Here is a 21,216-nt window from a genome sequence, read left to right as displayed (position 1 = left end):
CTCCGCAGGGCGCCGCCTTCCGGCTTGGCGCAACACGGACTACATTTCCCAGGGTGAACAGCGGCGGGGCCTAGACTCGGCCGCGGCCTGGGGCGGCGAGCCGCTCCACCGCCTGCTCAGGGGAGCGCGAGCTGGCGCGAGGACAGGGCTAAGGACCCGGAATGAGTTTCCGCGCAGTTCCGATGGGCCGTGCCGGCCTGTACCGGGCCGTGCCGAACCAGAACTGGCAGGAGTGGGGGCCTGAGTTGGAGGTGCCGGGGACAGGCGCTCGGGGCAGCCCGCGCCTTGCCGAGGTCCCTGCCCCGTCCCGGCCGGCCTGGCTTGTCTTGTCAGTCACTGGGGCGGAGGCAGCGGCTGTAGCGGGGCTGTAGCCGGGCGTTGAGCACAGCGCGGGCCAGGCCGAACGGAAGGGACCTGCCACAGCCCCTCAACTCCACGGACTCTTCGCCCTAGACTAGCGGAGCTGCATCTCCGCGCTTCGTTGGACGCCTCCGTAACCACGAAGGGCTCTCTCCCGTGACCCTCCAGCCCCATGACCTCTTCATAGCAGCCGAGAGCTCACCCAGGCGGGGGTGTTGTGGGTACAGGCCATCGACCCTGTGACCCCTCAAGAGCCAGGGACTCGGTTTCCCCCGCAGGCCTCCCTCCCCTGTGACTCCCTCCACACAGATTCTGGGGACAGAGCTGTTACCTGCCACTAGGATCCCCGCCTGAGGGCTCCTCACTGACGGCTCCCTCCTCGGAGTCCCCTTCATTGGGTCTCCTAAGAGCACCAATTTTGGTCTCTGGCAAGCCTCCCACCCCCAAACGAGGTGGGGAGGCCTCGGCAGCCATGCCCGCCCTGGGCCCCCCCTCACCCCACCACTCCCTGGGCACCCAAGCCGGGGTCTAGCAGGGGGCCAGCAGCCAAGGGGCTGGGGCAGGAGACAGATCAGGGCCCACCTCCCTGCCAGGGAGGGAGCAAAGATGGAGCGGCGGGAGGAGCAGCCGGGGGCTGCAGGGGCTGGAGCAGCACCAGCCTTGGACTTCACTGTGGAGAACGTGGAGAAGGTATGAGGGCTCTGGGGTGGGCACTCCAGTGACAGAGCAGAAGTTCTGGGGACTGTCACTGATGGCAGAGCTCAGGCCTGGGCTGGGTGCCTGCTGGTATGGTGCCCCCAGAGCACCTGGCATTTGCTCTCTTTCTGGGCAGGCAGTATTGCAGTGCCCTAATGGGCTATTTTTGTCTTTCCTTACAGGCAGGTCCCCTGTGGATAGATACTCTAGGGTCTTGGGATGGTCCCTTCAGGGTGCTGTGACTTAGCCTTCCGTCCAGACTGGCTATGTTCCAGCTCCATGGGAACTGCATGAGCAGTGCAGTAGGAAACTGGGAACCCAGGAGACCTGCAGCTCAGTCTCCTGGAATTATACTGATGCCAAACCATCCTGGACCTGGTTTTGTTGAGCCAAGGGCTCAGAAAATAATCTGGAACTAAAACAATCTGGGTTGTTTCGACTCTTTGGAGAAGGGTCCTTCCTTTATTGGATGGAAGCCAGACCAGTCCTGAGCAGGCAGGCCTGGGGCTGTCTCCCTTTGTTTTGTGCTGAGTCCAAGGGTCCTGGCCCTGCTGGGAGACTTACAGGGCTCCTCCGTACTCGCCTGCCCACATAGCTCCCTGCCATGGCCCTCCCAGGCTCCCCGACTGCCCAGCCCATCTTTCTGAACTGCCTCTTTGGTTCTTTTCTGTATCTGCTCCCTACAACTTGAAATGCAGGAATGCATGCACCCTGGGATGAATGGGGAGATGGGGCTCCCTTACTTGAAAGCAGGGAATGATGTTCACTTGTTATCCTTAACCCCCGTTTGCCATAACAAACAATGAGGATGCATCTCTTCTGCCTGCTTTGGCGTCCCTGAGGGGCCAAACAAGGGCCAATGGCCATAACTGGCTGTCAGGGGTACAAATAGAGCTAAGCTTACTTGGATGGAGCCTGCTTAGGGGTCAGGGTCCTGGCCATACTCTCCCGCCCCTTGGAGCAGGGCAGTGTTGGCATGGTGGTGCACTGTTCCATGTGCTATTGGGAGATAAATCTCACTGTTTTCTTACTTCATAAAGTCCCGTTGGAATTGAGACCCTGGGGATTCTGCTAGTGGAGAGCACTAAGCTAGGTGTTTGCCAGGGCTGCAGCTATGGCCAAGGCTTCTCTGGATCAATTGGTTGGACATGTGCCCTCTGAGGAGTGTTCTCACCCTCTCCTCCAGCATGTCTGCCCCAGGGCTGCCTGGCAAAAGTCTTAGTCCTGCTCTGATTTCACACTGGCTTTGGTGCCAGCATCTGGACTGACCTAGGGATGATCCTGGGGGAGCTGAAAGGAGCTGTTGGAGTTGATGGGAGCAGCTGTGCCTGGGAGGGTCAAGTCCCCTCAAGCTGTTCCATGCCCTTCTCAGACTTAGCTTCATCCCTGTGAAGCTGTTCCTTCCACCTGGGCCTTGCCCTCAAGTGCCTCCCCTTTGGGGAGATCAGCCTCCTCTTTTTTTGCTTTCCTGTGGAGATTCCCTCTCTGAACCCATAATGTTTTGCTGTAAGGAGAAGAGGATATGGTAGAGCATGGGCAAGGTTCAGGCTCTCAAGATATCAGCAGGACCCCAGGCCCAGGAAACACTGCAGAGCCCTGAGCTCTCCCTGCTCAGCCCCCCAGTCAGGGAGAGGGAGCAGCCTTGCAGGACCAAGTCACGCCTCTGTTCTGGGCTCTGGCAGGATCCAGAGTGGTCAGCACCTGCTCAGTCCTGTGCTGTCCTGCAGGCGCTGCACCAGCTCTACTATGATCCCAACATTGAGAATAAGAACCTGGCTCAGAAGTGGCTGATGCAGGCCCAGGTCTCCCCACAGGCCTGGCACTTCAGCTGGCAGCTACTGCAGCCCGACAAGGTACCAGAGATCCAGTACTTTGGGGCCAGTGCTCTTCACATCAAGATCTCTCGCTACTGGAGTGACATCCCCACTGACCAGTATGAAAGCCTAAAGGCACAGCTCTTCACCCAGATCACCCGCTTTGCCAGTGGCTCCAAGATTGTACTGACTCGGCTGTGCGTGGCACTGGCCTCACTGGCTCTCAGCATGATGCCTGACGCTTGGCCATGTGCTGTGGCAGATATGGTACGACTCTTCCAGGCTGAGGACTCACCAGTGGATGGGCAGGGCCGCTGCCTAGCCCTGTTAGAGCTGCTGACAGTGCTGCCTGAGGAGTTCCAGACCAGTCGCCTACCCCAGTACCGCAAAGGCCTGGTGCGGACCAGCCTGGCGGTGGAATGTGGGGCTGTCTTCCCGCTGCTGGAGCAGCTGCTACAGCAGCCCAGCTCACCCAGCTGTGTGCGTCAGAAGGTGCTCAAGTGTTTCTCCAGCTGGGTGCAGCTGGAGGTGCCGCTGCAGGACTGTGAGGCGCTCATTCAGGCTGCCTTTGCTGCTCTGCAGGACTCGGAGCTCTTCGACAGCAGTGTGGAGGCCATTGTGAATGCCATCTCACAGCCTGATGCCCAGAGGTGAGCTAGTCCCCACTCACCCAGAAGACAACCTCTTTGGCCAGCCACACATCCATCCATCCATCTGTTCAATAAACATTAATTGAATGTGTACTGATACCTGGTCCTATGCTGGAGATACAGCAAGGAACCAAAGAAGACATGGTCCCTGTCCTCATGGTTCAGACAGGGAGGCAGACATTAAACAACTAATTATCAGTTATTCAATTAAAATATTTGACTCTCTTTTCCTTCTCTCAACTAGTCACCAAGTCCTGGCTGTTCTCCTGACCATATTGCAAATCTATTTTTTTCCATTTCCATTGCTACCACCTTAGTCCAAGCTGTCATCATCTCTCTCCCCAGATTACTGTAGAGCTTGTCCTCACTCTTGTACCCTTCATTGTCCCAGCAGCCACAGTGATCTTTTGAAAATGGGGATCTAATCTTTCTGATCAGAAGCTTTCAGTGGCTTCTCAATGCTCTTAGGTTAAAGCTCAGAATCCTTAATGTGACTCATAATGGTGCTGCACAGTATGGCATCACTGGCCTCATCTCATGCTACTCTCCTTGCTCTCTACACGCTCACACAGTTTCTTTAATTCCTTGAATGTCCCATGTTCCTTTCAGCCTCTGGCTCATTACATGTACTTGACACCTTGCCTCAGCTTAAACTTCATTTCCATAGGGAAGTCCTCCATGGATTCTTAATGCTAAGTTTGATCTTCTCTCTTATATTACCTCAGAGCTCCCAGTATTTTTCCTTCTTAGCCCATAACATGATTTCTCTCACCTCTGTGAGGACAGGGACTCTGTCATTTTACTTTGTCACATTGTGCTTGGCACATGGTAGCATTTGATATTTTGTGAATGGAGGAAAGTAGGAGTTGCCTGAGTTGGGAGGGGTGGGGCTGGAAGGGATTGGGGGAGGAAGGTGGATTGTTCTAGGCTGTAGGAACCACAGCAGGTGCAAAGACTTGTGGGCAGCATCATGATATATTCAAGGGCCCTAAAGAAGTGAGTGTAGTGAAGTGTTTGGCAAATGTTCATTGAGCATGTCCTGTTTTGGGCCCTGTGCTGAACTCTGGGAGCACAGAGACAAATGCTTTAGCTTCAGTCTCAGGAGCTCACAGTCTAGTGGACACATGAATGGCAAGTACAATCAACATGATGAATCCTCTGATGGAGAACGCAGGGGCCTTGAAGAACCCAGAGGAGGCTTTCACTGAGTCTGAGGGCTGTGAAAGGATTCGCAGAGGAAGTGACAACCCAGCTGTGTAAGAGTTAGCCAGATGGAAGTGATGGATGGGGAGGACATTCCAGCCCAAGCAAGGGAAGGGTGAAAGCCCAGAGGGTCTGGTGATCTGTAAATCATTAGATGTGATTAGACAGCAAGATTTAAGGGCCAGAGTTATAGGAGACCTGGGCCCAGATCATGCAGGACCTTGGCCAAGTTTAAGATTTTGATCTTCATCCTGAAGACGATATAAAGATATTAAAGGATTATAAGCAGAGAAAATGGCCTACTGAGACTTTTGGTATGAGCTGGATTAGAAGAAGTGAGACTGGAGGTCCTGATGCTGACATTTCAGAGATGGGGCTTTCGGACCCTTGGCAGAATTGGAAGGGAAAACCATTGAAAGAGATTTCATGGAAGAGTGGCTGATGACTCAAGCCTTGGCATTAGTCACATCTAAGTTTGAATCCCAGATGGTTCACTTATTAGATCTGAAATCTTGGATCAGCCATTCCTAAGGCTCCGTTTCCTCATCAATAAAATGGGGATGATCATATCAACCCCACAGAGTTGAAAAGGTTTAAATAGGATAATGTGCATAAGTCCTGCCCCTGGTGTTCGGTAGAGAATATTTTGACTCCTTGAGTAATGGGAGTTCTTTTGTGGTCTCTGCTAGGGTTGGGATGGTCAGCAGCATGCATTTGTACCTTTGGGTTATTGATACGTTACATGTTTTAAAATGGGAACTGTGTGTATATGTTCTACCTTTATACTTTATGTGATCAGTTAATGGTAATTGTTTATTTATTTATTTTGAGACAGAGTCTCACTCTGTCACCCAGGCTGGTGTGCAGTGGCACAATCTCGGCTCACTGCAACCTCCGCCTCCCGGGTTCAAGCGATTCTCTTGCCTCAGCCTCCAGAATAGCTGGGATTACAGGCGTGCATCACCATGCCCAGCTAATTTTTGTATTTTTAGTAGAAACGGGGTTTTGCCATGTTGGTCAGGCTGGTCTTGAACTCCTAACCTCAGGTGATCCATCTGCCTCCGCCTCCCAAAGTGCTGGGATTACAGGTATGAGCCACCATGCCTGGCCAACTGTTGATTTTTTAAAAGAGAAACATAGTTACTATTAAATGGATTAAGGCTGTTGACTTTTAGTACTGGTCATAAGAAGTAGAACTGGAATCATGCAATAGAAAGTGGGCCTAGTTGTTCAGTGGCTAAATTTGAAAAGGAGTTGGTTTCCTATATATATATATATGTGTGTATACATATGTATATTTATATGTATATGATACACACACACACACATAGATAATGTGCTTAATCACTGCCTTTTGAAACTTTAAATAAAATATTGGGTTGATTTTAAAAAATAAAAGATTGTTTCGGTATGAGGATTAAATAAGAGAATGTGAAGCTTTTAGCATGGTTCCTATATACTCTGTAAACGGCAGTTGCCAGTATTTGGTTTCATTATTGTGTTGGGAGTTATTATGATACTTATCCCCTGGCTTCCCAGGCTTTCCAGCTTAAGGTGGATACCTAGTCCCAGATCTCTTGGCAGCCTGAAGCTCAAGTGCTGGGTGGGCTCCGACAGTTGGTGACTAAGGGAAACAGATCAGGGCAAGTGTGTGGGTGATGTGAGGTGTCCTTGGATACACCCAAGTTTACCCACCCAGCCAGTCTCAAGGGCTTTGGCAGGTAATTGATGCCCCTTCTCTGAACGAATGAGCGAGCAAGGAGCCAGTGAGGTAACCCACAGCCTCCTTGGCGCCCATTGGCTGCAGCCCCTTGGTTGCTTAGCAACTCTCCCCATTTTCTCAGCTCTGCTCCTGAAGCAAAGCTCTAATTGCAGGTCTGGGCTGAGCTCCGTGTGAGCAGCAGCAGAGGAGTCCCAGCAGCCCTGCCTCGGCTACTTGAACTGACCGATTGGAGCCAGGCCTCTTGAACCCAGCCTCAGCTGTGGTCGTAAAGACATCCTCCCTGTCTCCTTCCCCCAAACCTAGAAACCTCTGGGACCTCAGACTTGTTCTTCTGTCCACTCACAGGTCGCAGACACAGGTGCTCAGGTGGTAGGAAATTTATGCAAGAACTTCTTCCCATGGGTGAGCTGCATCCAGCCCAGAATCCGAGCCTGGCCCTTGCTCTCCCCAGTCTAATTTCCCAGCTTTGGCTTGTGAAAGTCACCTTCAGTGACTTTGACTCCTGGGTCATCCAGGCACGCCTTCCCCAGGTGTCCTGACATTGGCCCTCCCCTTGGCTGAGCTTGCACTCAAGTCACCCTTTTCCTGCCCCTCCACAGCTGCTGCTGCTTCCTGGCTCTCTCCTTTGAAATGTATTTTTTTTTTCCTGAACTATGTTTTTAATGCTGGAAAAGCTTGTCCTTGGGAGTTGGGGATGGAGGGAAAGTGAATTAGGCAGGCTGTTGGGGGCTCCCATCAGTTAGGACTGGAGATATGGGCTGAGACGTACATAAATCCTTTGGGGAAATTCTGGTTGGGCCCTGAAAGAAAAGCAGACCTGTAGCAGTTTAAGGGGCAGTTTCCACCTGGATTCTGCTTCTAAGTTGTTGTATGACCTTGAGTGATATGATACTCTGAGCTCTTTGAGGCTGTATTATCCTTGATTTGTCCTATTATGAGGCTCAGATGAGATAAATGAAGAACCTTTGCCGAGTACCCTGCCATCTGCGTGAACTTTGGCAGGTGGAGGAAGGAGTCTTAGAATACAGTGAGGAGCTATGGGAGTAGAGCGCTACCTCCTGCACCCATCTCAGCTGCTGAGGAGCTTGTGGGCCATAGCCTTGGCCCTGCCCCTTCTCTTTGTGCCAGAGTCTGGCCTGAAAATGCCCATTGTCTGGTGGTGCAGCCCGTGTCAGGGTCAGGAGACTGAAGCTATCCCGGCTGTCTCCAGGCAGCACCCCCTGGGGCTGTCTCTGGGCTGGGGATATCCTGGCATGGGTGACTTTTCCTACCAGAATGGGGATGTGGAGAAGGAGGCCGATGTCCCTAGGCTGGTTGCCTCTTTTTGTCCTTCTCATCCTCCCACCAAGGATATGAGGCTACTGCCTAGCAACCTGCTTGGGGCAAGTCCAGATAGAACTCCCTCTGGGATCCTCAGTCCCCAACTCCCTAACATCGATTGCTATGGTGACACTATGATTGACAACAGAGGGGTCCCAAGCATCTGATCCCTGCTGTTAGAGTGTGGCTTCCTCTGCTTAGTCTCATCTCCACAGACCAAGGTGCTGGAGAGGGATCCAGTGGGCTGAGCCAGGCTTCTCTCAGTCCCCTTTGTATACTGGGCTGTCTGTCCTTCTCCTTTAGAGATCATTGTGTTGCAGGGCTCTGATCTGGACCCTCTTATTTTTTTCTCATTCAATGCTTTCTCCTTGGGCAATTCTCATCTATTCCCATAACTTCAATTACCAGCTGTTAGCTGATGACTCTCAAATCTATGGCTTTTGCTCTAACCTCTATGCTGGGCTTCAGGCTTTTATATCCAACTCTTTCTAGATGCTTCTGCCTGCATAACCTATCAGGTGTCTCTGAATCAACTTGTCTAAGACTGAGCTTATCACCTTCCACCTCCCATTAAAGGTGTTACTGTTCCCCGCTACTCACCCCACAGGTCTCAGTAAATAGCTCCACCATCTACTTAGTTGTTTAGCCAGTGACCTGAGAGGTGTCTTTATTCTTCTCCTTCCTCATATCCAGTCAGTCATCAAGTCCTGTCTGTTTTGCCTCTTAGCTCTCTCTGAGTTCATTGTCTACTTCTCTTCCTCCCTGCTGCCACCACACTCCTCAAGAGTTGGGATTTGGTGGTAGAGGGTGGAGCGGATGGCAGGGACTGATGCTCTCATGAGCTGTTACTGCCTTCCAAAGTCTTTTTTTTTTTTTTTTAAACCAGGGCTTATGAGCCTGTGTTTACTCTTCTGTATCCCACTCTTGTTCAATCACCCCTGACAGACTATATTAGTTTCCTAGGGCTACCATAACATAGTACCACAAACTAGGTGGCTTTAAAGCCAAACAGAAATTAACTGTCTCACAATTGTGAAGGATAGAAGTCTGAAGTCAAGGTGTTGGCAAGGCTGTGCTCCCTCTGAAACCTGTAGGAGACTCCGTCCTTGCCTCTTCCTAGCTCTGTGGTTTGCTGGCGGTCTTCAGTGTTCCCTGGCTTCCAGCTGGATCACTCCACTCTCTACTTTCATCCTCACGTGGCATTCTCCCTGTATGTCTCTGTCTTCACATAGATGTCTTCTTATAAGGACACCAGTCATATTGGAGTTCAGGTCCATCCTACTCCAGTATAACCTCATCTGCAATTATCTTATTTCCAAATAAGATCACATTTTGAGGTACTGGGGATTAAGATTTATCAAAAAATGTATCTTTTTGTGGGGACATAACTTGACCCATGACAGTCTGCCCTCTGGTGCCCCAAACTTCATGTTATCCCCACATGCAAAATATATTCACTTCATCTCAACCTCCCCAAAAGTTGTAACCTAGCTGGATGTGGTGGCTCCACCTGTAATCCCAGCTACTCTGGAGGCTGAGCAGGAGGCTGAGTCTCTTGAGCTCAGGAGTTCGAGACCAGCCTGGGTAACACAGCAAAACCCCATCTCAAAAAAAAAAAAAAAATCTTAACCCATTCCGGAATCAGCTCTCAGTCCAACTGGAGAACACAATTCAACCCATAATGCTGACCTTCTCATACGTCCTTCTCAGAGTTCTTCTGGGGGTCCCTGACCTAAGGTTCTTCCCAACATTGGGAACATCAAATCTGCCATGTAGACCCTGACCCTTTTTTTGCTTAGGATTTGATAAGGGGAGGGGAGCTTTGATGGAAGACAAGGAGATTATGCCTTTCTCTTAAAGCCAGTGTGGGGTTGAGCAGAGAGCTCTGATGGATTTTCTCACCTCATGCCTCTAGGTACGTGAACACACTCCTGAAACTCATCCCGCTGGTGCTGGGTCTGCAGGAACAACTGCGGCAGGCAGTGCAGAATGGGGACATGGAGACCTCCCATGGCATCTGTCGCATCGCTGTGGCCCTGGGCGAGAACCACTCCCGGTAAAGGGTGGAGCAGCTTGGGGTGGGATAGTAGGGCCCTCTAAGAAATGGGGTTCTGGAAGTCCCTGGAAAGGTAGAATGACCTGACTCTCTCCCCAGGGCCTTGCTGGACCAAGTAGAGCACTGGCAGAGTTTCCTGGCACTCGTCAACATGATTATGTTCTGCACAGGCATCCCTGGCCACTATCCTGTCAATGAGACCACCAGCTCCCTAACCCTCACCTTCTGGTACACACTGCAGGTGTGTCTGTGTGACCTCCAGTAGGACTGGGCTGTGGTGGAAGAAGGTGGATCATGGGCTTCTATGACTGCTGGTGAGGTGGCTAATTCTCTTCCCTGGCTCTCTCAGGATGATATTCTATCCTTTGAGGCAGAGAAGCAGGCTGTATACCAGCAGGTGTACCGGCCAGTCTACTTCCAGCTGGTGGATGTGCTTCTGCACAAGGCCCAGTTCCCTTCTGATGAGGAATATGGATTCTGGTCCTCAGACGAGAAGGAGCAGTTCCGAATTTACAGGTGATGGTAGCAGGCCAACTCCTCTAAAATGGAGTCCAGAAATAATGAAGGCAATGAGGGAAGGGGCCCAAGGCCAGGCTTTCTGAATTTTGGTGCTCCTTTCTGTTTTCTAGGTATTGTTGCAGAGTTGTGGGGGTACTGGGGTAGGCTCCTGGGCTTGGGGGCAGGATCCAGGGTCAGGATCCAGGCAGTATAAAAGGCCTTCATCTGCTTCTCAGGGTGGACATCTCAGACACGCTCATGTATGTCTATGAGATGTTGGGGGCCGAGCTGCTCAGCAACCTCTATGACAAGCTGGGTCGTTTGCTCACCAGCTCAGAGGAGCCCTACTCCTGGCAGGTACCTCCCAAGCCTGATTCCCTCAGCCTTCCCAGACCTGTCACACCCTCCTCCTCATCCAAGCCAGTGGCACCCTCTTTCCCCAGCACACAGAGGCCCTCCTCTACGGCTTCCAATCCATCGCAGAGACCATTGACGTCAACTATTCTGATGTGGTGCCTGGGCTCATTGGCCTCATCCCACGGATCAGCATCAGCAACGTGCAGCTGGCAGACACTGTCATGTTCACCATTGGTGAGACCTGGCACACACCCATGACCATATTCCCAGAGCCACAGCACCCAACCCTGGCCACAGCCAGCATGCTGGATCCTATCCAGAATGGGAGAACCACATGCCTACACACAATCAGTGTTGTAACAAACTGACTGTCCTGGCAGGTCTAGGGGGTCCATCTGATGGCACACTGAGCTGCAATTCAGTGAGGCTAGTTTACCGTCAGTGAAACAGCAGTACTGGGCCTCTGTTGAGTAACCCCTTCCTGCTTCTCAGCTGTAAGGCTCATGTTTGAGCATGCACATGCATATGTCCTCTGAATGGGGCAGTACTCTGTGCTGGGGCTGCAACTTGACCCTGCCAGGAACTCTGCTTGCCTCAGAGACATGGTACAAAGCCAGCCTGGCCTGCCTCAAAGATCCTCCTGTCTCCCTCCTTCCTCCAGGAGCTCTGTCTGAATGGCTGGCTGACCACCCCGTCATGATCAACAGTGTTCTGCCCCTGGTACTGCATGCCCTAGGCAATCCTGAGCTGTCTGTCTCTTCTGTGTCCACCCTCAAGAAGATCTGCCGAGAGTGCAAGTATGACCTGCCTCCCTATGCTGCCAACATTGTGGCTGTGTCCCAGGTATGCAGGGGCCCTGGATGGTGCTGGGCCTCAGAGCACACTCTGCACTGTGCTGATGCTACATTCCTTCTTTCTCCCCCTAGGATGTGCTGATGAAACAGATCCACAAGGTGCGGCTCAAAAGTTTCTAGGGGTCTCCTTGGAGGTCTTGTGGGAATCACTTATCCCTGAAATCCTGTTTTTTGGCCTTCCCCTTCCTCTTATCCCTTATTCTCTGTTTTTCTTCTCCCAAGAGGCTCATTTTCCTTCCTACCCCACAACTAGATGTGGCCAGGACTGACCATCCATGTTCTGCCCCACAGACAAGCCAGTGCATGTGGCTGATGCAGGCGCTGGGCTTCCTGCTGTCAGCTCTTCAAGTGGAGGAGATCCTTAAGAACCTGCACTCGCTTATCTCACCCTATATCCAGCAACTGGAGAAGCTGGCAGAGGAGATAGTGAGTGAGCTCTGGGGGCCAGGGAGCGGTACTGAGATGCTGTGGCTGATGAGGGGTGAGGTTGGAGCTGGCCCTCAGAGCTGAGGCTCAGTGATCTGGGGACCAAACTGGGGCTGGGAGATCTGGAGCTTGGTTTGCTTCTCCCTGCAGCCCAATCCCTCCAACAAGCTGGCCATTGTTCACATCTTGGGGCTTCTCTCCAACCTCTTCACCACACTGGACATCAGTCATCATGAGGATGATCATGAAGGCCCTGAGCTTCGGAAGCTGCCAGTGCCACAGGGACCCAACCCCGTGGGTGACATTTGCCCACGGCAAAGACATTTGTCTTTGCCATCCCCCCAACCCCCACCTGTGGGAATGTCATTGTCACTCTTCAATTCTGTGGGTAATGTTGTCATTGTTCTCCCTGCCCCGTGGGCGTGATATATTTGGTCCTCTGACTCCATGAATGACCTATAATTGCCTCACTCTGTAGGTAGCAATGTCATTATCTCACTCAACTCTGTGTGTGATGTTGTCCTTGTCCCCAGCCCAATTAGGGTGATGTCATTGAGATTCCTCAGCCCCATGAGGGACATTGACGTTATATCCTTCAACCCTTAAGTGATGTTATGGGCCCCTGTTCAACCCCTAGCTCTGTAGGGCCTTCTACTTCAACATTTACTGTCCCCTGTGGGCACTAAGGATGCTCATTACCTCCTCTGCATGTAATAGTTCTGGCCTTCAAGTTGCTCCCAGTGTAGAGGAAATTCAGGTTGCTCAAATTGTCACAAAGCAATGTGATAAGTCCTGTGGTAAGCTTGGGCATAGGTTTTGGGGTGACCACTTACAAGCTGCTTGATCTGGGGCAAGCCTCAGCTTCCCATTAAAAACTATGAACATTGAAATGTCTGGCTTACTCAATTCATAGAACTGTGCTGGATAGTAGATGTGGTCTTAAGTGAAGGTAGTTTGCATATTGTAAAGTTCTTTACAAATATAAGGGACTGCTTTAGTCGTTGTTCCCAGAACTCCCTCCCAGATTTCTCCAGGAGAAAAGGAAGCCATAGGCATCCTGGCCTCTCTGCTTAACTCCCCAACCCAGTTTCAGTTAGCCTCTTGGCTTTAGACCACCCCTGGGCCACTGTCATCCCACAGAGCTGCTTCTTTACATGGTAGTCATCATCCTGCCTTTCCTCACCTCCCAGGACCTCAGTCTGCTCTCTGCTCCTCCATAAGCTGGAAGAGCAGCTTAAGCCTGCATCTGTGCATTCCTTGGGGCTCCCTACCTCAAGCCTATTTGGAGGAGATAGCATCTCCACTTCTTCAGAGGCTAGCCCATAGCCTTGGTTTTACAGAGCAGAGATAGGGAGAGATTTTTTTTTAAGTTTACAAAGTTTTTGTAACCTTATGAAGCACTTGTGATATCTCTGCTTTGCAGTTTGAGGCTTCCTTTGAGATGATCCCTAGAATTCAGGATATACTCCTTTTTCATTCATGAGAGAGTTCAGCAAACCACTTCTTCCCCCAGGGGTCCCATGCCCTGGGTCCTCAATGTGTGTTCTGGGGTAATAGGTCTGAACTGCTCCCCTCCTCCCTGCCACCAAGTCCTCCTCAAGTGGGTCACAGTGATGGATAGCAGAAGCGCCTCACTTCTTCCTGTGCCTTCAGGTGGTGGTGGTGCTGCAGCAGGTCTTCCAGCTTATCCAGAAGGTGCTGAGCAAATGGTTGAATGATGCCCAGGTTGTGGAGGTGAGCCCTGACCCTTGCCCTCCGCTCCCATAGTGACTGCTCAGAGGTGTAGCAGGGTAAGATGTTACTGCCACACTTCAGCTTACAATGGTTTGGAGAAAACAAGGGAGGTGAATCCTGCCCCATAGAGATAAAGAATCTCTTGGGAAGACATTTAGAACTCCCCAATATCATGAGAAGTGCTTAACGTAAGGACTCTAATATTAGGGTCGAGTGACAGTCAGGCATCTATTTTAGCACCAAAGACCTGCCTTTGGTCCCTTTTCAATTCAGGTTTTTGTTGCTGTTGCTGCTCCCTGAGAGGAAATGTTAGAGATGTAAGTCGCAGGAGTTAAGTTCCACAGTTACATCCTGTGCCCCTCAGTGAAGGGCCTTTGCCCCCTGCCTTTCAGGGTGAGGGTCAGACTTGCTTACCTTCCCTGGTTTGCAGGGCCAGGCAAGGCTTATAGGTAAGGGCCCAATCGTAGGCCCCCTCTGTGCAGGGCTTCAGCGCTGTTCCAGCCAGTCATGACCTGCTGACCAGGGCCCCTTTGCTTTCTTCCCAAGGCGGTGTGCGCTATCTTTGAGAAGTCTGTTAAGACGCTGCTGGATGACTTTGCCCCCATGGTGCCTCAGCTGTGTGAGATGCTGGGTCGGATGTACAGCACCATCCCCCAGGCCTCTGCTCTTGACCTCACTCGACAGGTGGGCCTTCTGGTTGGGGCAGAGATCCTGACCCTGGGTGGGGGTGGGTCAGATGGCTGCCGTGGCTGGGGTCCCCACTTGCATTCCAGGGATATTGCCATGTCCTGGTGAGACTGGGTCTCAGCTGACCAGCATTCCCTGCTTTCTTGTAGCTGGTCCACATCTTTGCTCATGAGCCTGCCCACTTTCCCCCAATTGAGGCCCTCTTCCTGCTCGTCACCTCCGTCACACTCACTCTCTTCCAGCAAGGTAGGTCCTGACCAGGGTCTCTGCTGCTGCTGCCACTGCCACTGCCTCTGCTTCCCCAAATGGGGAGCCAAAGCTGCCCACTCTGTTCTTCTCTGTCCCCTGAATCACACGTGGGACTTGATGGGAAACCTGTGAGATCAAGCACAACACCTTATAAATAGTTGAAACTTTAGGTTGAAGTGGATAAGAGGGTGAATGATGTCTTCTGCTGGCCTGCTGGGCTCAGGGCCAGTCTGGATATGGAAGAAGGAGGTGGGGGTGGGAGGTGGGCAGAGGCTCTGAGGGGCTTGGGGCACTAGGCTGGCTCCTTTACTTTGGGATATAATGAAAAGTGGAAAGAGCACGGGCTTTTGAAGTCAGCTAGACCTAGATTCTAAGTTCATCACCACCAACTAGTTGTGTGTCCTTGGGCAAGTCACTTACCTTTGCTGGGCCTTCATTTCCATATCTGTGAAACGGAGATAACATATACTTGAAATGATTGTTTACAGGTATTAAAGTCACATCTTCTGGGCCCTTGGCTCAGGGGCTTTTGCACAGTGAAGTACTCAGAGACTGTTGGTTCCTTTCCCTGCATCAAGGCTTAGTACTTTCTAGGCCAGAAGTCAAGTACCTTTGGCTGTGGTCCTAGCCCTCTATTCACTGTGGCCCTTTGCCTGAGAGAGTTGGCAGCAGGGGCTTCATTCAGGCTTCTCGTGTTGTCTAATCCAGGCTTCCAGTTTGGAGAAACAAAAACAAAAAAACAGCACTGCTCAGCTAGCCTCATGAGCCTTGCCTGGATTCATGGTCACAGGTTTGAGGCTCACCAGGGGTCTCGGTTGGTGCCCAGAGTACTCGCAGCTCATATCCTCAGTGCCTGGTCTCATGATCCTGGCCTCTGTTTCTGTGGGCCATGGAGTAGGTCCAAACTGGGGAGAAAACTGAACCAGAAACCTGGTGTGGTCATCCTCAACTCCACCTCTCCCAACTCCCTGTACCCAATCTGGGACAAGCCCCATTGATCCTGACTCCTGATTCTCTCTCGGTTGGTCCACTTCTACCCACCTCTGTGGCCACTGCCTCAGTTTAGGGTCTCACCTGGATTATCAGCAACCTTCTAGTGGGTTTTCTTGGCATCTCCCCTTCTCTCCAATCTGTTCTGCACACTGCAGCTATAATCTTCATAAAAACACAAATCTGAGCATTTGTCATCCCGGGCTTAAAACCCTTTCATTGTTCCCATTGCCCTCAGCTTATTGTTCCATTCCCACCCACATGACAAGGCTCTGGCATGCCTCTAATGTCCTCTCCTGCCAATGTCCTCATGACTCCAACATTTCAGCCACACTGCCTCTTCCTTACCGTGTCCCATTTGATCCCTGTGCCTTGCTCCTCTGACTGGAATGTCCTATGCCCTTTACTGAGTGAACTCTCACTCCTTCATGCCTTAGAAAGGAGGAAGACTGCATCACTTCTCAGAGTAATTTCTCTCTGAGGCAGAATTGGGTGCTTCTAACTGTACTGAAACTGCATCCCATACACACTGCTGACACAGCACTGATCACACACAATAATCAGCTTTCATGTCTGTCTCTCTTACTAGACTTAAGCCCCTCAAGGGTAGGGTTGAGTTTCTTCTCTCTGCATCCCCAGTGCCCAGAATGAGGCCAGAATACAGCAGGCCACAGACACTGTTAAATAAAGGAGGGGGAGGGCTCCCTGCCCTTGGAACCTTTCCTTCTCATTTTCTGGCCCACCTCTAGCAGGGTGGCTGCTGAATATCAAACCTGCATGGTGCACATTGGGCCTCACTTTCTAGGACTTAAATAACTCAGGGTTCAGATACCAAAGGGACAGACTTTATTTATTGGTGACTCTTCATAGCCTAGAGAAGGAAGCAGGGCAGAGATTGTCTGCTTTACAGATGGGGAAACTGAGCATTTGTGGCTTGCGCAAGATCACACAGCTACTTAGTGGTGTCTTAGGCAGATGGTTTTGTACCACATCCTCCTGAGAGTGGAGAAGCCTGGGTAGGAGCTCCAGGTGCATGCCATATTCTTGCCTCAGGAATGATCAGAACTGGAGGCAGCAGTGTCCAACATCATATACGTTGGGCTTGTTGGTTGTCTCGCTGGACAGGATGGCTCCCATACCTGTTATGCCATCCCAATCTTAGCCATTCCTTCCTCGGGCTCTGCCTTCCCACTGGACCATAGGATGACATGTTTCTTGTTTCCCTGTTTCTTGGCATGTCCAGATGATGGGAACTAGTCCTCAGCCCTGAGCTTGGCTCTCTGCAGAGTCCATGTCCATGTGGAGGAGCTTTGCTGGGGTGGGGCTCTTATTTTTGGCCTTATGATGCTGTTTCCTCCTCTGGGCCCTGCCAGTGACTTGCCAGGCCATCTCCAGAGCATGCTGGGCACTGCCCTACCTAAGCAAGAGTCCTGTGGTTTAAGTGGACTGAATAGATTATTTTCTTTTGCCAGACCAAGAGCCCTAAGGCCATTGAAGTGAGGTGGCACTTACTCAGGCTCTGATGCCCTGGCCTTTCTAGGGCCCTCAGATAAACCTCAAAAGGAGATACCAAGGACTGACCCCCCCACCCCCACACCGCCATCCCAGCTTTCCTCTTCAATGACTGGCTGATGGGAGGTATGTGCTAGGAGCAGTGTAGGGCTACCCCAACCTGCCAGAGGCCACAGTAAGCGTGGTGGCCGTTTCTTCAGCTATATGGAGTCCAGAATTGCTCAAGTACCAAGGGAACATGAGGGGATGGCCTGAGGAGGAGTGGGGAGTAGGCGGAAGGCCCCTTGGAGGGAGCTGGGGCAGGCCCGTCCTTCACTTTGCCGTCTCTTTCTGTTGGGCTTCTCCCAGTTCATGGTTTTTGTATGTTTTGTTTCTTTATCTTGCTTCCTGCTGCTCATGTGCCCCCATGCTGTCTCCCTGCAGGCTCTCAGTCCCACATAACTATATGAGGTTGAGTTGCTGTTTGTATAATTTTTTCTTAAGTTCCATCTTTATTATATTTTAGGGCCCAGGGATCATCCTGATATTGTTGATTCATTTATGCAACTCCTGGCACAGGTGTGTTTTAGTTTTATTCATTCACGTTCTGTTCTCTCTCTTTCTCTTTCTCTTATGTTGAAATTCAATTTAAGCCTATTTTTAGCTTTCTGTTGACAAATTTTTTTTCTGTTCAGTTGAATAGAGTTTCTTCATCTGTTTCCGTGGAAGTTGACAACCCAACATCCTCCTTTAGTGCCCCTATGCCTCACTAGCTCAGTCTTCTACAAAGACCAGGGAGAGGCTGATCCCAAACGGAGGGAGCTGGGCTGGCATCGGGTGGGGAATGGGAAAGGGAGGGGGTGGTGACTGCGCCCAGCAGCTTCTTGTTGCCCAAGAAGTTCACGGGTAGGGCTGGAGTTGAAGGGTCTGGGGTTCACTGTCCCCGTGCTCCTGCCGGGAACTGCCTGCCTCAGTGCCCCCAGCCTGCTCCTGAGAGGTAGGCTGGGAGCAGCTCCAAAGCGAGGGGCTGAAGAGGAATGTGCGCGGTGGAGCCCAGGATTGGGCTGTTGGAGAGGTTGAGCTGCTGCTAGGAGGTGGAGTGCAGGCTCCATGCTAGGATGTGTTTGCATTTTGTATGTGTTTCAGTGTGTGAGACCTTATTTTGTATGTTTTGAGTTTGGTTTGGGAAGGGAACAGAAATCACCTGTAAGTAGTATGTGAATTGTGTTGGGTGCTGAGATGAATGTGTGCCTTGATATGTGCTGTATGTTGATGTGTTGTGTGTTTTGTGTTGTTTGTTGATGTGTTAGGCCTTGATGGATTTAGAGCGTGGACGTGTGTTGGAGGTGTGTGTGTTGGGTTGTCGGAGTGTATATTATGGAGGATAGGAGTGTATGTTGTGGCATTGGTATGTCTGTATCAGAGTATGGTTTGGAGATGCATGTTGGGCTGTGGGGGTATGAAGTTAGTGTGATGGGGGCTTCTGTGTGTTAGGGGATCCTAGCACGCAGACCCCCTAACCTGTGAATTGGGGTAAATGGAGTGTTTCTTTGCTTAATCATTCCACAGATATTTATTGAGTGTGTGATACATGCTGTACTTTGCTAGGTACTGAGGATATGATAGTGAGCAAAACCAGGCACAGTTCTTGCTCTCCTGGAACTTACAAGTCTAGTTTCTGGGGGATGGGTAGGGTGGGAGGAGGGAAGAATAGGGAGTGTTCTGGGCCTGGATGGATATGTGTGTGGGTCTTTTCAAAGGTGTATCTTTGATGCGGAGGGTGTCTGAATGTGTATTTGTGGATGGTTATGTTGGGAGAGTGCACAGGGGGACTGTGGGAAGGCTGAGGGTGTAGGTGTGTGGACATGGTTTGGGGATGTGCAGGTGTTTGGTGTATGACTGTGTAATGAGGGTGTGTTCCAGATGGGGAGAGTGTGTGTATGTTAGGGGTGTGAGAGAAGTGTGTAAGGAGGGCATTTCAAGTGATGGTGCATGTGGGGGTGTTTGCACATGAGTAAACATGGGGGGTAGAGGGGATGTGAGGGGCTGGAGGGTAGAGGTCTATGTGGTATGCACTGGGGGCATTGCTGGGGAGCAGCAGTGTTTGAGGATGGCTGGAGCTGTGCAGAGCATCTCCTGTGACCTGAGGATGTGCCAGTCATGTCCTGATACCACTCGGGGCAGGCCATCTGCCCCCTTCACTTCATCTTTTCCCCCTCACCCATAGCAGCACTGGCTCCTTGGTGTGTGTATGGCCGAAGAGGGCCTGGACACAGGGTACCCTGGGTGAAAGATGGGGCCGAGGCTCCAAGGCTCCTGCTGTACTTTTCTTCTTCTTGAGCAGGAGCTGGAGGGTGCCTCAGGAATACAGGAGGGACATGGGAGGAGGGCTGTTGGGCTGAGGGCTCCCTGTCTGGCTGCCATCTCTTCTTCCTGCTACCCTGTTCACAAACTGGGGGTGCTTAACTCCCTCTGTGAATCAACATGAAGTCACTGCTGGCAACCTAGAGCCTGCGAGACATCTGGCCCTGATGGAGGGGGAGGGAAAGGTGTCTGGAACCCAAACTTTCTGCATTATGATCCCCACCCCCAACCTCTGTCACGTACACCTGCGTGTTCATGTACACATACATGTACATAGCATCCCTTGAGCTGTCCTCACCTGACCTACTGAACTCTGAGGTGGTCCGGGTCCCCCAGAGATGGCTGGGTAGCTGGTTTTGGCAGCCTCTACCTGTGAGGTGTGAAGTTGGGGGCTGGGGTGGCAGGTGAGTGGGGGGGATGGTCCTTGGAGCTGGCTGGGGCTGGGCTTACCAGCTCCACCTCCTGCAGGCTCTGAAGCGGAAGCCAGATTTATTCCTGTGTGAACGATTGGATGTCAAAGCTGTGTTCCAGTGTGGTAAGTGGGGCGAGATGGACAGGTGGGCCTGGGGCTCCCCTAGAAGGATCGTTAAACTGATCTGCCTCTGCCTTTCCCACAGCTGTGCTGGCCCTCAAGTTCCCTGAGGCACCTACTGTCAAGGCCTCCTGTGGCTTCTTTGTGAGTCCCATGCTGAACCCTGACCCACTGCCACCCCAGTGCCCTGCCCTGCCCAGGACTTCAGACAGTAGGGCTGGGGTGTACAGGTCTTGTCCTCAGGGAGAGCTGGGAAGGAGCTGGGCTGATGGGCCTCTCCATCCTCTGCAGACAGAGCTGCTGCCTCGGTGTGGGGAAGTGGAGTCTGTGGGAAAGGTGGTACAGGAAGACGGTCGTATGCTGCTCATAGCAGTGCTGGAGGTGAGACGGAGCAAAGGGGGGTTTGATGGGGGTGAGGGCCCCTCACTGCTGAGGCAGCTGGCCTTCTGGGAGGCTTGAGCCTTTGGTCCCCTAAGCTCTCAGATTCTGTTTCTTCTTCAATTAAATGCCTGAAAGTTGTTAGGATTGCTGTGGGGATCAGCTGGCTCTCAAAAAGCAGCGCTCACTGTGATGTGCAGTTTGGCTTAGGAACTGTCCAGAGGGCAGTTAGGCATTCTTGCTGCAGAAGGGGCAGAAGGGGCAATACCCTGGTGTGCTGAGAACCCCTCTCCCTCAGGCCATTGGGGGCCAGGCCTCCCGCAGCCTCATGGACTGCTTTGCCGATATCCTGTTCGCCCTGAACAAGCACTGCTTCAGCCTCCTGAGCATGTGGATCAAGGAGGCCCTGCAGCCACCTGGTTTCCCCTCTGCCCGCCTCAGCCCTGAACAGAAGGATACCTTCAGCCAGCAGATCCTTCGGTGAGCAGAGCTGGGGTGGGCCTGGGGTCAGGCAGAGAGGGGGCAGTGGTGGTGGCTGGTGCTAACCTGCTCTCCCTTTTCTCCTTCAGCGAGCGAGTGAACAAGAGGCGGGTGAAGGAGATGGTGAAGGAGTTCACACTGCTGTGCCGGGGTCTCCATGGCACAGATTACACAGCTGACTACTGAGGGGTGCCCCCATCCCATCCACCCCTTCTCTTCATCCTTCCCTATTCCCAAAGAGTAAACCTGGACCCTCACTGCTGTCTCTGCCTCCTTTCTGCTGTCACCACCACCTAACTGAAAGCCTGGGTCCAGAAGGCCTGGGGGAAGGATGGGAGGATGCTTGGACCCAGG

General features: G+C 51.9%; 1 protein-coding gene across 2 annotated transcripts; it reads left to right on the top strand.

Moving 5' to 3' along the window:
• Nucleotides 1-60: 60 nt before the first annotated feature.
• On the top strand, nt 61-21,123 carry IPO13 (importin 13). 2 transcript variants are annotated; one of them, XM_003812825.5, is made up of 20 exons: nt 61-1,050; nt 2,784-3,520; nt 9,682-9,822; nt 9,922-10,063; nt 10,172-10,338; nt 10,557-10,677; nt 10,764-10,911; nt 11,339-11,520; nt 11,604-11,630; nt 11,823-11,957; nt 12,108-12,251; nt 13,611-13,691; nt 14,238-14,375; nt 14,528-14,624; nt 17,635-17,687; nt 19,941-20,007; nt 20,090-20,148; nt 20,296-20,385; nt 20,681-20,862; nt 20,952-21,123. In XM_003812825.5, the coding sequence occupies exons 1-20, from the start codon at nt 967-969 to the stop codon at nt 21,046-21,048; spliced, it is 2,892 nt and encodes a 963-aa protein (XP_003812873.1). In that variant the 5' UTR covers nt 61-966; the 3' UTR covers nt 21,049-21,123. The 2 variants fall into 2 exon arrangements, 1 of the variants encoding a protein (XP_003812873.1); XR_008620160.2 differs by lacking the exons at nt 17,635-17,687; nt 20,681-20,862; nt 20,952-21,123 and having other exon boundaries at nt 138-1,050; nt 20,296-20,375.
• Nucleotides 21,124-21,216: the final 93 nt, after the last annotated feature.

Source organism: Pan paniscus, chromosome 1 (genome assembly GCF_029289425.2).
Source record: "Pan paniscus chromosome 1, NHGRI_mPanPan1-v2.0_pri, whole genome shotgun sequence".
NCBI lineage: Eukaryota > Metazoa > Chordata > Mammalia > Primates > Hominidae > Pan > Pan paniscus.
The sequence above is the reverse complement of the archived record's forward strand: the minus strand, read 5'-3'. Positions and strand labels throughout refer to the sequence as shown.